General features: G+C 41.5%; 1 protein-coding gene across 1 annotated transcript in view; it reads left to right on the top strand.

The window, feature by feature from the left end:
* Window positions 1-12,414, top strand: part of itgbl1 (integrin, beta-like 1) — a 141,292-nt gene that overhangs the window by 11,543 nt on the left and 117,335 nt on the right. Inside the window, exons 3-4 of the mRNA XM_029649201.2 lie at window positions 10,796-10,942; window positions 11,617-11,739. Coding sequence (XP_029505061.1) covers window positions 10,796-10,942; window positions 11,617-11,739 — 270 coding nt within the window. The remainder of the gene's footprint in view (window positions 1-10,795; window positions 10,943-11,616; window positions 11,740-12,414) is intronic.

Here is a 12,414-nt window from a genome sequence, read left to right as displayed (position 1 = left end):
GTTTCGCCTGTAGCATCAGTTCTGTGGCACTCACAGATAATATCTTTGCAGTTTTGGAAACGTCAGAGTGTTTTCTTTCCAAAGCTGTCAATTATATGCATAGTCGAGCATCTTTTCGTGACAAAATATCTTGTTTAAAACGGGAACGTTTTTTATCCATAAATTAAAAGAGCGCCCCCTATATCCAAGAAGTTAAATTTGACAGCCATTCATGTTAATAGAGATCGAAAAGTACATTTTGAAAGTGTAGTCAGTTGGTCTGACCGGTCGCTGCTTTATAGGTACAGAATAAGAATGCTCTGGCCTTATTAGTTCTAGAACACACATCAGAGAAATCATACATTTTGGAATAGACAGCTTGCCATCCACATGCACCATGGTGTCATTAGCTTCTGTTAGATAGCCAGTCTATTTTTGAAGTTGGGCGGCCGTTCAGTTGACATTTCGGTAATTGTTCTCAGAAAGGAGATGTGCGTCCACACAAATCCATGGAGCTGGTTTGAGCTTGAGTGCACACCTCTCAAGCATCAAATATGTCCACTCTTTCCCTCATCCTCTTCAGTCTCTTGTGGTTATTGGCATTGTTCCTTGAAATACTAAAGAGTGCTGACATCCAGTCAGGGACTACAGGGATTATGGCTCTGGGCGTAATGAAATAAATGGATTTGGAAAAATATAACATCTCAAGTTCGAGATTCTGTCTTGTACATTTAAAAAATATATAGTTTTGTCTTTTCAAGGGGAATTGATGTTAAGCTACTGTCAATCAAATGTGATTTTTTTTTTAGCTGTATTGGGGTTCATATTTATTCCTGTTTCCTCTTATTAAGTGGAAGGGAAGCACTTTATGCATTGTTTATTAACATTTCTACAGGCACTACAAGCATCTGAACATTTAACTGCTGTGCAGTCGCCAAACATTCCATATCCTGAACACCTGATACAAATTATCCTGAAACATGCTGCAGTCTTTCTTCTTTGAAACCAGTGGAACTAAATCAAAGCATTCACACCGATGAATACCATCGTAACAGCTACTTTACTATCCAATTTCATGAACTTGAAAGTAATAAATATATTTTTGGGTGAAGATCTACGATCTTGAACAGGCCTAAAGGCATGTGTGTGTGTGTGTGTGTGTGTGTGTGTGTGTGTGTGTGTGTGTGTGTACATACATGTGGGTGTGCAATTGAGCTCCTTCAGGAGAGTGTGTGTTAGTGTGTGTGTACGTGTGCACCAATGGAGGCTCCTCAGAGGAGGAAGGGGAGGACCATCCTCTTCAGTGAATTAAAAACAAATCGAAATAGTAAACCTTCAAAAAAGTATGCTTTTTAAATAAAACTATACTAAATATATTCACCAGTGGAGGCTGCCGAGGGGAGGACGGCTCATAGTAATGGCTGGAACCGAGCTAATGGAATGGCATCAAACACGTTTGATGTATTTGATACCATTTCACTTATACCACTCCAGCCATTACCACGAGCCCGTCCTTCCCAATCAAGGTGTCACCAACCTCCTGTGAACTTCACGTCACCAAATAATTGATTCAAACACACTGCTTTGCAATTAAGGTCTACAGTAGCCTCAACAACACTTTCTTGGGTAATGGTATGGTGTAGCCAGAGGACAGCTATGGGTACATTGATTTCAATATGAAACCTAGAATGCTCATGGTTCTCACCCCCTTCCATAGACTTACACAGTAATTATGACATCTTCCGGGGACATCCTCCAACCTATCTAAGCTCTTGCAGCATGAACTGACATGTTGTCCAGCCAATCAAAGGATCAGAGAATTAATCTTATATTAATCTTATATAGCTAGCACTGCAGTGCATGAAATGTGGTGAGTAGCTGACTTAAAGAGAGAGAAAGACAATTGTTTAACAGTTTTGAACACATACATTGATTCAAAAATGAGAGTGAGAGAGTATTTTTTTCACTTTCACTTACTTAGCTAGCGGATGCAGCTAGCTAGTTTAGCCTACTCAAACACCCAGCTTAAACAGAGAGGGATTCTATGCTAGCTAGCTGGGTAAGGCTATCCAACACTGGAACTCATGGTAAACTTTTATTGTAACTGATAAACCGCTTGCTGTACACTGTACTGCATGATTGTTGTGGGTTTACTAACTCTTTAGTTCTAGTAGATATGTAGATATGTTGACTAAGATGTTAGCTAATATGGTGACAACGATGTAGGTTGTGTGTATCAATTAGCGGTTTTGTTGTGTTGTGTTGTGCAATGAAGTGGCTGCTATGAAAGTGAACTGTGTGCAGGTGATCAGGGGTTTATTCATTCTGCCGATTCTGTTGAAAAACATTTCTTAAATGGAAGCAAACAAAACTAATTGGGAAAATAAAGTCATGCTGCTAAAAACAAAAATGTGTCCTCCCTAATCTTAAATGGCACCGACCGCCACTGCTGTGCACCTGCATGCTTGCCTGTGTGTGAGGGAGAGAGTGATTTATTTGGGCAGACAGGTTGGGAGCTGGTAAGGAGCTCATTATGGTTCACGGGTCCGGAGAGTGAAGGTTCTGCCTCAGCCTGTTAATGGGGTTTCACTCACCCATACACACTGCAAAATGGGCCAATGTCTGCAGTTAGACTTTCACACACACACGTACTTGCATATTCATCCACGTGTGTGTAACTGCCTATAACCACACTCCTCACATGTCAATGTTATTCAAAACAGTAAGAAGACGACCAAATGGAGCATTTCTCTCTCTCACTGCATTTGCCAAGTTCTCTCTCCGCTGTACTGTGCCCAGCATCCATGTTCTTCCTGTGACTCACTGATCTCTGCCTCTCCCAATGGCCCCCAGATAGGATTCTATGGGTTTTCCTCCTTAGGGCTAAACTATGGGTTTTCCTCCTTAGGGCTAAACTATGGGTTTTCCTCCTTAGGGCTAAACTATGGGTTTTCCTCCTTAGGGCTAAACTATGGGTTTTCCTCCTCCAAACACATTAGCTGGGCTGACATTGAACTTGAGCTTTTCCTTTGGATGCTATTCATCAGTGACACATGGCCTAGATGTACCGCTAGCCGAAGCAACAAGTAGCGACTGTAGCGACTCGCTGTTGAAGTTATCTGAGAATGAACTGGCTTAAATCTGCAAGAGATGTTCAGCAGCAAGATACATGTATGTTTTGCATGTTGAATTAGCTGTTTGTCACTGCAAAATGTCTGATCATGTGACATTTCTTAAAAGTTTGAGAGACAATATACTATTGTATCCGGTTTGCGATCTCAATCCGCCTGGAGGTTTGATTCGCATGAAGTCCTTGTTCCTTCTGTCCTTCGCATGAAGTCCTTGTTCCTTCTGTCCATCTGTTGTGCAGTTAGAAAACACAATGTGCATAGTTTTTGTTGATAACAGTAAGGCATGGCATGCTTTTGAATAGTATGACGGTAGTCTAATTTGATATCCCGGCGACATAATTCTGTATACAAAAAGGGGCACTCTGCCGATCGCTCCCAGGATCATGTGAGTCCTAAACATACCCTTTAAATGTCCATTACTGGGGGGAAATATGCTACTGCAATCCTGTGCAGGACTTACCTGTTATGTGTTTTGTTTTTGTCTTGGTTTGTCCCTGATCAACCTTGTATATTTCTGTCTATTGGCTTAATATAATCAGGAAAGAAAAACAACAGTAAAATAGGAGAGGATCCCAGGAATAAAGTCATATTTAGTGATGTATTGTATGTAAACAGCCACAACTTGGTTGAACTTTCCCCATTGTTGGTGTAGTAACCTTTAATTGGTGCACAATTAAAACATTTTTATTCCTTTGGTATAATGTGTTTTTGTTCTGAACGTGGTCCTCTCAGACTCATGGCGACTCGACGTGGCAATGTTTTCATCCCTTTCACAGTGTTTCATTTTTTTTTTTTTTATAGGACCTCTCTCTCTCTCTCTAAGTAAGTAAGTAAGTAAGACCTGGGGCACAACAGGTTACCAGCAGCCTGTTCAAGGTGATCTAAACGTGAATTATGTGCAAAGCTCATTCTTGAAGTAATCATAAGATGAGGCTAGCGAGTGAATGTTGTTTAAAGATGTTAAACACGTTGCAAATTGTTGTAGGTAGGTCAACCTTCCCATCCAGATCAAGGTGTTCTGCAATACTGCATAAACGGATGCAGTGAGTGAACTCCATGTCTTCCGTACTGAAGAAAAGTATTCACCTTTGCAGATGATAATGGTAATTCGGTCTTGCAAGTAACAATTTATTGCCAAATGGGTTATAATGACACTTTTATTTGCTTTATTCATTGAAGATGAATTAAAGGCCCAGTGCAGTCAAAAATGTGATTGCTTGTGTTGTATATACATTTCCACACCGTGAGGTTGGAATAATACTGTGAAATGTAAAAAGATTTGGAAAATTGACTTTTAGTGTAAGAGCTGTTTGAAAAGACCGCCTGAAATTTCAGCCTGTTTTGCTGGAATGGAGTTTTGGCCTGCCAAACCTCTCTGCTTATAACAGCTAGTTTTCAGTTTTCCCCTCCCCAGTCCTAATAAAATGATTGCTTGAGAAATTGCTCTTGCAAAGAAGCTATTTTTTGTTATTTTTGACTGTTTTAAATGAAACAAATCACAGTAAGGTAATTACCCAGTCATTTTTACCCAGAAATGATATGATATTGAGATAAAAACGTCTTCATTGAGCCTTTGAGCAATTCATTTTGCATGGGTCAGATGCTCTCAACCCTTTTGGTACGCCAACTCTCCTTCTCTTCCCCCAGAGGACTTTCAGCAAAAAGCTAAATGTCTCTCCAATCTGAAAGAATCTGTAACTTTATGATTTGTGTGGATTTTATCATCTCTCTGTGTCCTCCTCTCTCCTCTATCTGTGAGGGGCGGTTGGTTGAAAGGGGATAGTGAGAAAATGGGCAAGAGAAAATCCCTTTTCTGCTGATTGACTGCCCTAGCTGTGCTCTGTCAGAAAGGTCTTTAGTTGTGTGTTCAGTTCTCCCTCCCTCCCTCCCTCCCTCCCTACTGAAGGCTTTGGGGTTTCAGAGTCTCCTTCACTGTTCTGTTCCAGTCAGCCCTGCCACGGCACAAGGCGATCCCACCCCAGGGGAGTTTACGTAATTCTGGGCTTGGCTTAATCTGAAATCCACCCTGCCTGCCTCTGAGTAGTTCCGACTCCTTTGGACACAACAGTTGTGGGTGTCTGGCAGATGCATCATCTTCGTCAAGTTGAGTACACGTCAGTGTGCTGTAAGAAAAAGGTTTCCCTACATTCCCCGAATGCAGGAAAGAGAGAGTTTCCATGGCACACTTGAGCACGAATCTTATATCCTCCAAACTTCAGGCAAGCTATTGTAGAAGATATTTTGGCATTATGATCCACAACCCAGACGTCACAGGAAAGACGTAATATTCTGGTTGTTGTCTGGATAGAATACAACCACATAAAGACTTCTCTTATTTGTTGTGGGAAAAAAACATTTTTGCAGCCAGTATACAACCTGACTGAGATAAGATTGCCATTGCAACCAGTTTTCCCCCTGGGAAAGCTCTCCTCTGGCATTTGACGTCCTCATTGCAATTGTTGAAGTTATTGAAAATGTCCAGCCTCCAATAGAACAACACCCTTGGTCAACTACGGATTTACTGGTCTCTGAATTTGCAGCAAGGATTCTACAGTACTCTGCTGTACTTATTATTATACCTCATTACCCTGTCCCTCATTCTCCATTTCTTTCCTTCGTGGCGTATATTTTGATGTGCTCTAATACAGATGTAATGCACTGTGTGCTTGTATGATGACTCACCTAATGGGTCCAGTGCGGCTATGAAGGAGAGGTTGAGAGCTGCTCTCTGATGTGTGTTCAGGTTCCTCAGGGAGTTACATTAGGCCGCTTCATGCTTGGAACACTGCAGCCATGTGCCAGCACAATGATCATGAATAATACTGTGGTGCTGTGGTGGTGGACACTATTTTTGGGGGATCCTTTTAGCTTTTTAGCACTACTGCCAGAATTACTGGCTGAATATTTTTTATTTTTTTTACTCTTCATAATCTCTTTAACTGTACCTGGCTGTTATCCTTCCATTTTATACTTTCCAGCAGTTCAGAGTTCTGGAAAATCAGTGGACAGTTATTGCCCATCGCTTCTATGAAGAAGAAACAAACATCACAATGCGTTTTGGACTTATAGAATGAAAATGACTGATTTACTGTTACTTATCACTCTATTTTGTGGTCTATCTATGACTCTGGTCTTTTTCTCAGTCTTCTGCGGCTCTATAAGGATAAATAATTACTTGAAACATGTGACTCCTTCCTCTCTCGCTTAAGACGTGACCTGACGTGTAGCCATTTCACGCTCCACATCACAGAAGAAAAGAGAGCAAGGATGGATTAATTACTTATCAAAATGTTTCTTTGTTTAATAGAGACAGTGGATGAAAAAAATGCCATCAGACTATAAAACCCGGGAACCAAGCAGTAAATGAACACAGAAGACAATCAAACATTTTTCCTAATTTGCTCATTACAGAACCAGGTTTTCAACTTGGGGTCCTCATCGTTTTTGTATAATAGTCTTGAATTAAATCAAATTGTATTTGCCACATGCTTCGTAAACAACAGGTGTAGACTAACAGTGAAAAGCTGACTTGTGGAGGTTGTATTAACTTAACTAGTTAACTAGTTTGAGATTCTTAATGACAGTCCTGTTCTCCCTTTTTTAGCTAATTTCACGAGTACTTTAAATGTTACATATCCCTGTGTTTATATATTGTTGAAATCCACTCCATATACAGCTGGATGTGTCATGGTAAAGTCTAACGAGTAGCTCATAACAAGAATGACACATCACCATCTTTGTCCATTTTTAGCTGAACAGCCAGGGTAGGTTATATCACTCAAGATTGCTTCATTATTATCTTAAACTGTGTTTCAAACAAGCCCACTTTGTTGTTCACCTCTATCTAAATGATATATCCCCCATTTATCAGCGGACAGGAAAGACGTGACTGGAATAAAAACACTCAAATTAGCCTCCTGAATGAGTCATTGCTTCTCTCCCCATCAACAGTTTATCTGCCGGTGACGGTGCATCACCTATCTTTAACTCGCACAGCTGCTGGGCTTGATAAAGTCTTTCCCAAGGCCTTATTGGCTGAATCTGTCTGTCTGCCTCATTATCATTGGCTGGGTCTATCTGTCAGAGCGTGTCATTGGCTAAATATGTCTGTCAATCAGTAAAGAAGGATCTGGGCACCCTATGGTTGAGGGAGTTTACTACCAAGGAGACAGGTCTTAAACTGAGGAGGGACAGCAAAGCCCTGCTATCTCCTAGGCACGTGCCAACACAGAGACCGATGAAATGCACAAAGACCTCACCCTGCATCTGTTTCGAGTTGTGACACTTCAAGTTTCCTCTGTCCTCCATCAACATATGGGCCTCACGGAGTTGGCAAGAGCACAAAGAGATGTGGGAGCGGGCGAATAGTCATTAAGTTAAACACTTCAATATACTATAGTAACATGTACAGCTGTGATGGCGGAACCCTCAGCCTGCCTGGGCTTGGCTATGTGTCTTTCAGTTGAAGGTTATTCAGATGGACGCCATATTCTGGGGTTGGGTTTGGTCTGTGATGTGCTGACAGCTTTGATGATAGCTTTAACACTCGGAGAAGCTAGTGTCGTTGAGAATACAGCTGCTCTGAAGCTACCCACAGGACACATTCTGTCCACAGCTAGCCCCCATTGTTGTACTTCATAGTAATGATAATAATATAGATCTATTTTACATCTAGATAACAAACATTTCTCCATACTTTTGGGTTGTTTTTAATTGCTACATTGGCAAAATAGCTAGCGTGAAAGATTAATCCTGCATTTTTTTCCCTTTCTTCTAAGAAGGATATAATAAAATACATGAGCATCAAATCAGTAAATACTTGAGATTGAAACCTTCACTTGAGTTATGTACTTAAACAACAGCAACAACGGGGATAGAATGGAGACATTTGATTGTGGACATTTCCACTTTTTGCATGGCATTTTTAAGATAAGTGTTTTGGATAGAACAACACTACATGATATGAAATAACCTGGGCATAAAAACTCCTCTGCAGTCTGGTGGGACAGATCAGTAATGAGAGGAGCGTGATGAGGACAAGGCCTATTTTTATGGCCTGATGGATAGCCCTTGAAGAGGACATCATATTTCCATGATGGACGAGGCAGACGAATGATGGAGTATGACATGCAAGGCCCCAGCAAAACGTGACAAGAGCAACATTTATAATAACTTGTCAACAGACCTCATTTTCATTGTATGAATTCCCCTGTGTTCAACATTGCACACTTCAGCTATTAGAATTATGAGTAATGGTACACAGACAAAGCAGTTTCACAAACCCTCCGAATACCTAAACGTGTTTTTGGCCCTCAATTTCATAGACGGAAAACAGATATACTTGATTACAGAAACAACCGCTAATCTTCACCACTGAAATGTGTTATACAGAAGATTAAAGTGATTCGAACAAATATGTCTGTGAAACCACGCAACAAATATGGTTTCTTACACATTTATTGGAAAATGTGTTTTAACATAATGTACCCAGCTAGCACATTTAGCTCCTTGGAAGTTATGGAAACATATTTTTTGGGTTTCCCATTGGTTCTGGGAATGAAGCTGACCGGTAAAACTGTTTTTGTTTTTTTAAGTTCTGAGAACTGAAGTGGAGATTTTGCCTGTTTTGGGAATGTATATTTTTAGGGTAAAGGGAGGTTCTGAGACCTTTTTACTATGGTTCCCTGGAGGTTTTATTATTGTTCTGAGAACGGAAATTAGAGGTTATTTGAAGGTATTTAAATTACGTTCCGAGAACATGTTGCAATAAGACTTTTAAGGCTAGCATACCATTTTTTTTTACTCATACAAAGCTGTTTGTTTTAGTCTATTCAAATAGACCCCTGTTTCAAAGGAAACAAGCACTCATTAAAATCAGGTGTGGCCAATACACCTGACACACTTAATTAACAAAATAGAGCAGGGATCTCCAACTCTGTTGCTGGAGACCTACCGTCCTGTAGGTTTTCACTCCAACCCTTATTTAGACCACCTGATTTGAACTATTAGCTGGTTGATAAGCTGAATCAGGTTAGTTACACCTGAGGTTGGAGCGAAAACTTACAAGAGGGTAGCTCTCCAAGAACAGGGTTGGAGAGCCCTGAGATAGAGGATATAGAGAGTTTGCTTGATGCTGAGAACAGAATATATATGTTTATAAATAACATTCCTACAATGTTCTCTGAATGTTACTCAAGTTTTTACAGAAAGCTTTCTTAACGTTCTCTGAAAACAATTTGAGAAAATTACTTTAAATAGAACCACAAGAAAACCTGTAGGAAACCTTATGCTGAAGTACTGAAATTCCCACAGAAGAATGTTGTTTCTTAACGTTCTCTGAACTATTTCAGAACATTCCCAAAGTCAAACCAGTTGGAGAATGTTGCTACTACAACACCACCAAAATTGACATTAAATGTAATTATGTTTGAACTTTTGGAAAACATTCTGTTAACTTCAAGTAATGAAATACCAAGAAAATAAATAAAACATTTGGTCAAGTTCCTTAAATGTGCATAGAATGTTCCAAAGTCAACTATCCTGCACCATTCCCAGAAAGTTGTGCCAAGGTTGTATACAAAATAACCAAAGGACAACCAATTTCACCAAGCTCGCCAAACTCTTAAGAAGTATTTGGGTATTTTCTTCCATTTTCAAAGTCGCCATGTTTCATCCACTGAAACAGAGAGAGAGAGAGAGAGAGAGAGAGAGAGAGAGAGAGAGGGGAATGGGGAAAAGAGAGGGAAGAGTATGAGAGAGAGAGAGAGAGATAGAGATTGAAACTCAAAGAGAAGTGTACATTGTGGTAGGTGCAACAGAGATCAATGAGAGGGAGAAATTATGTGAGAGAGAGACGACCTTTAAGGCAGCAGAACCCTTTTTGATTAGGAAGAATTAAAATCCTTATTTTTGTCTATCAATCATGTCTGTAATGGTGTCAGAAGCAGTTAAGCCTATTATCCTGCTGGCCTTATTACAACAGTTACGCAATCTAATGTAGGTCTGCCTTTCGAGCAAGACGGCGTAGACCCTTTTCTATTCTACCTAAACCCTCTTCTCTCTCAACACTTTGTTTTAAGATGTGATATTTGAATAATATTACAATAGAAATAAATACTCTATAGTATAAATCCTAATCATCATGGCTTACCTGTGTAATGTAAGGGGTGACAGGTAGCCTAGTGGTTAGGGCCAGTAACTGAAAGGTTGCTAGATCGAATCTCCGAGCTGGGGATTTTTGCAAGGTAAAGATCTGTCGTTCTGCCCCTGAACAAGGCAGTTAACTCACTGTTCCTTGGCCGTCATTGTAAATAAGAATTTGTCCTTAACTGACATCCCTAGTTAAATAAAGATGTAGGGATTGGATTGGAGGACTACTCATCTGGTTAGACTGAAGAGCTTTAGCGTCTTAGCAGAACTGACGGGATGCCAAGTGTCTCCCTTTCAGTTAACTGGCTAATGCAAGGCTGTGCATGTGCAGGTGAGTGTCTGTGCACTTGTGTGCCTGTGTGCCTGTGTATTAGCAATACATTGTGTGTCTGCATGTGAGAACTTCAATGTGTACACTATGTACTGTGCCTTCAACATCAGCTGATCAAAATACTCCATTGTCTCTAAATGCTATAACTTAGGTCTACACCTCTCACAACGTTTGATCTGACTCTGCCATCTCCCTTCCCCTGTAGGCCACGGTGTGTGTCACTGTGGGAAGTGTGAGTGTGATGAGGACTGGTTCGGGGAGGCCTGCCAGTACCAGGAAGACTGTAACCTGACCAACAAGAAGAGCAAGGAGCTGTGCAGAAACCCACAGGGAGTAGTGTGCTCCAACGCAGGTATACCGTACTATGCCGTCGCTCCTCAACCTCTTTCATATTGACACAGGTATCTCACCTCACTCTTTCTTGCTAACAAAGTTATGACACATGCTTGATTATCCTTGTGTTGTCTCTATTATTCTCTCTCTCTCTCTCTTATGTGAGCACAGGTACACAACTAAAATGACAGACACAGGAAAAGTAGCTGTGGCTTCGTCCCTAATTGCACCCTATTCGCTATATAGTGCACTACTTTTGAGCAGAGCCCTATGGGCGTGCTTGCGCATCTGAAGGCACAAGCTTATTACTTCAGACTCACCATACCCACCTGTGGATAACCCTAACGATCTTGCCTCTGACCGTGTGTGTGTGTCTGTGTGTCTGTGTTTTTGTGAGTACGTGTATGGCCTGATTGCAAGACCAATCAGCATGTGTGAATGCAAATCCATTCACAGCATGCTGTCACCCTGCCTTACGGACCTAAAGCAGATGCACACTCAAACACTGCACAGGCTTCACAGCCTGAGCCCCAACACACACGTGGAGACACACAACCCCTCGCAAAGCACATCTGCAAACCAGCTGTGTCCTCACCCCTTAATGTGCATCACATCAAGACAGACAGACAGATGAGACACACACACACACTCACACCACAGACCCACACACACAGACGTTTGTGTCTCTGACAGGCTCCTGTCACTGCGGCAGCTGCATGTGTCACAACCCCGATGGCAAGAGTCTGGTAACAGGACGTTTCTGTGAGTGTGACGACAGCGAATGTCTGGACGAGGACAACGGAGAGGTGTGTGGAGGTACGCCCCTGAGCCTGTGTGTGGTGTGTGTGGAGGTAGCCACTAGAATATGTCCTCCACATCATTGTTTCCACTGAGACAGACTGTGTTATCATCAAATTGTTTTCTCTGACCTCATTTTAAATATCATTTAAACAAATAGCTGTACTGTTATAGATGCGGGATTTGCAGGATTTGATGGAAACTGTCTCCAATATTGGCAGTGGTATGCTCTCTTACTCCCACCCTGGTCGTGTTACTCTAGCTGGGATTCAGTAAACTGCAGCTAGTGAACATTGCATGTTCAGAAGAAGCAGCATCTCCCCTATATAAAGGGAGTTGACACTAGATTAAGGAACTGGCAGTCCTGTGGCATCAACTGTTTAGTTCTGACAGCAAACCTGGCTGACATGTAATCCAATGTACGCAACCAGTAGCAAGTGTCAAACTCCCTCTATCTGGGACATGCTGTGCCTGAGCAAATCAAACGCACTTCTTTTTTCCAAAGATAGGGGAATGCCATATTCCTTTCAGACAGGTTAGAAATAGAGTGGGAGACACGGGGATTGACACGGGGATGGACACGGGGATAGAGATGGGGATAGACACGGGTATAGACACGGGGATAGACACGGGGATAGACACGGGGATAGACACGGGGATAGACACGGGGATAGACACGGGGATTGAAAAGGG

This window comes from Oncorhynchus nerka, linkage group LG1 (assembly GCF_034236695.1).
Source record: "Oncorhynchus nerka isolate Pitt River linkage group LG1, Oner_Uvic_2.0, whole genome shotgun sequence".
Taxonomy (NCBI): Eukaryota; Metazoa; Chordata; class Actinopteri; order Salmoniformes; family Salmonidae; genus Oncorhynchus; species Oncorhynchus nerka.
Note: the sequence above shows the minus strand (reverse complement) of the source record. Positions and strands in the feature narration are given on the sequence as shown.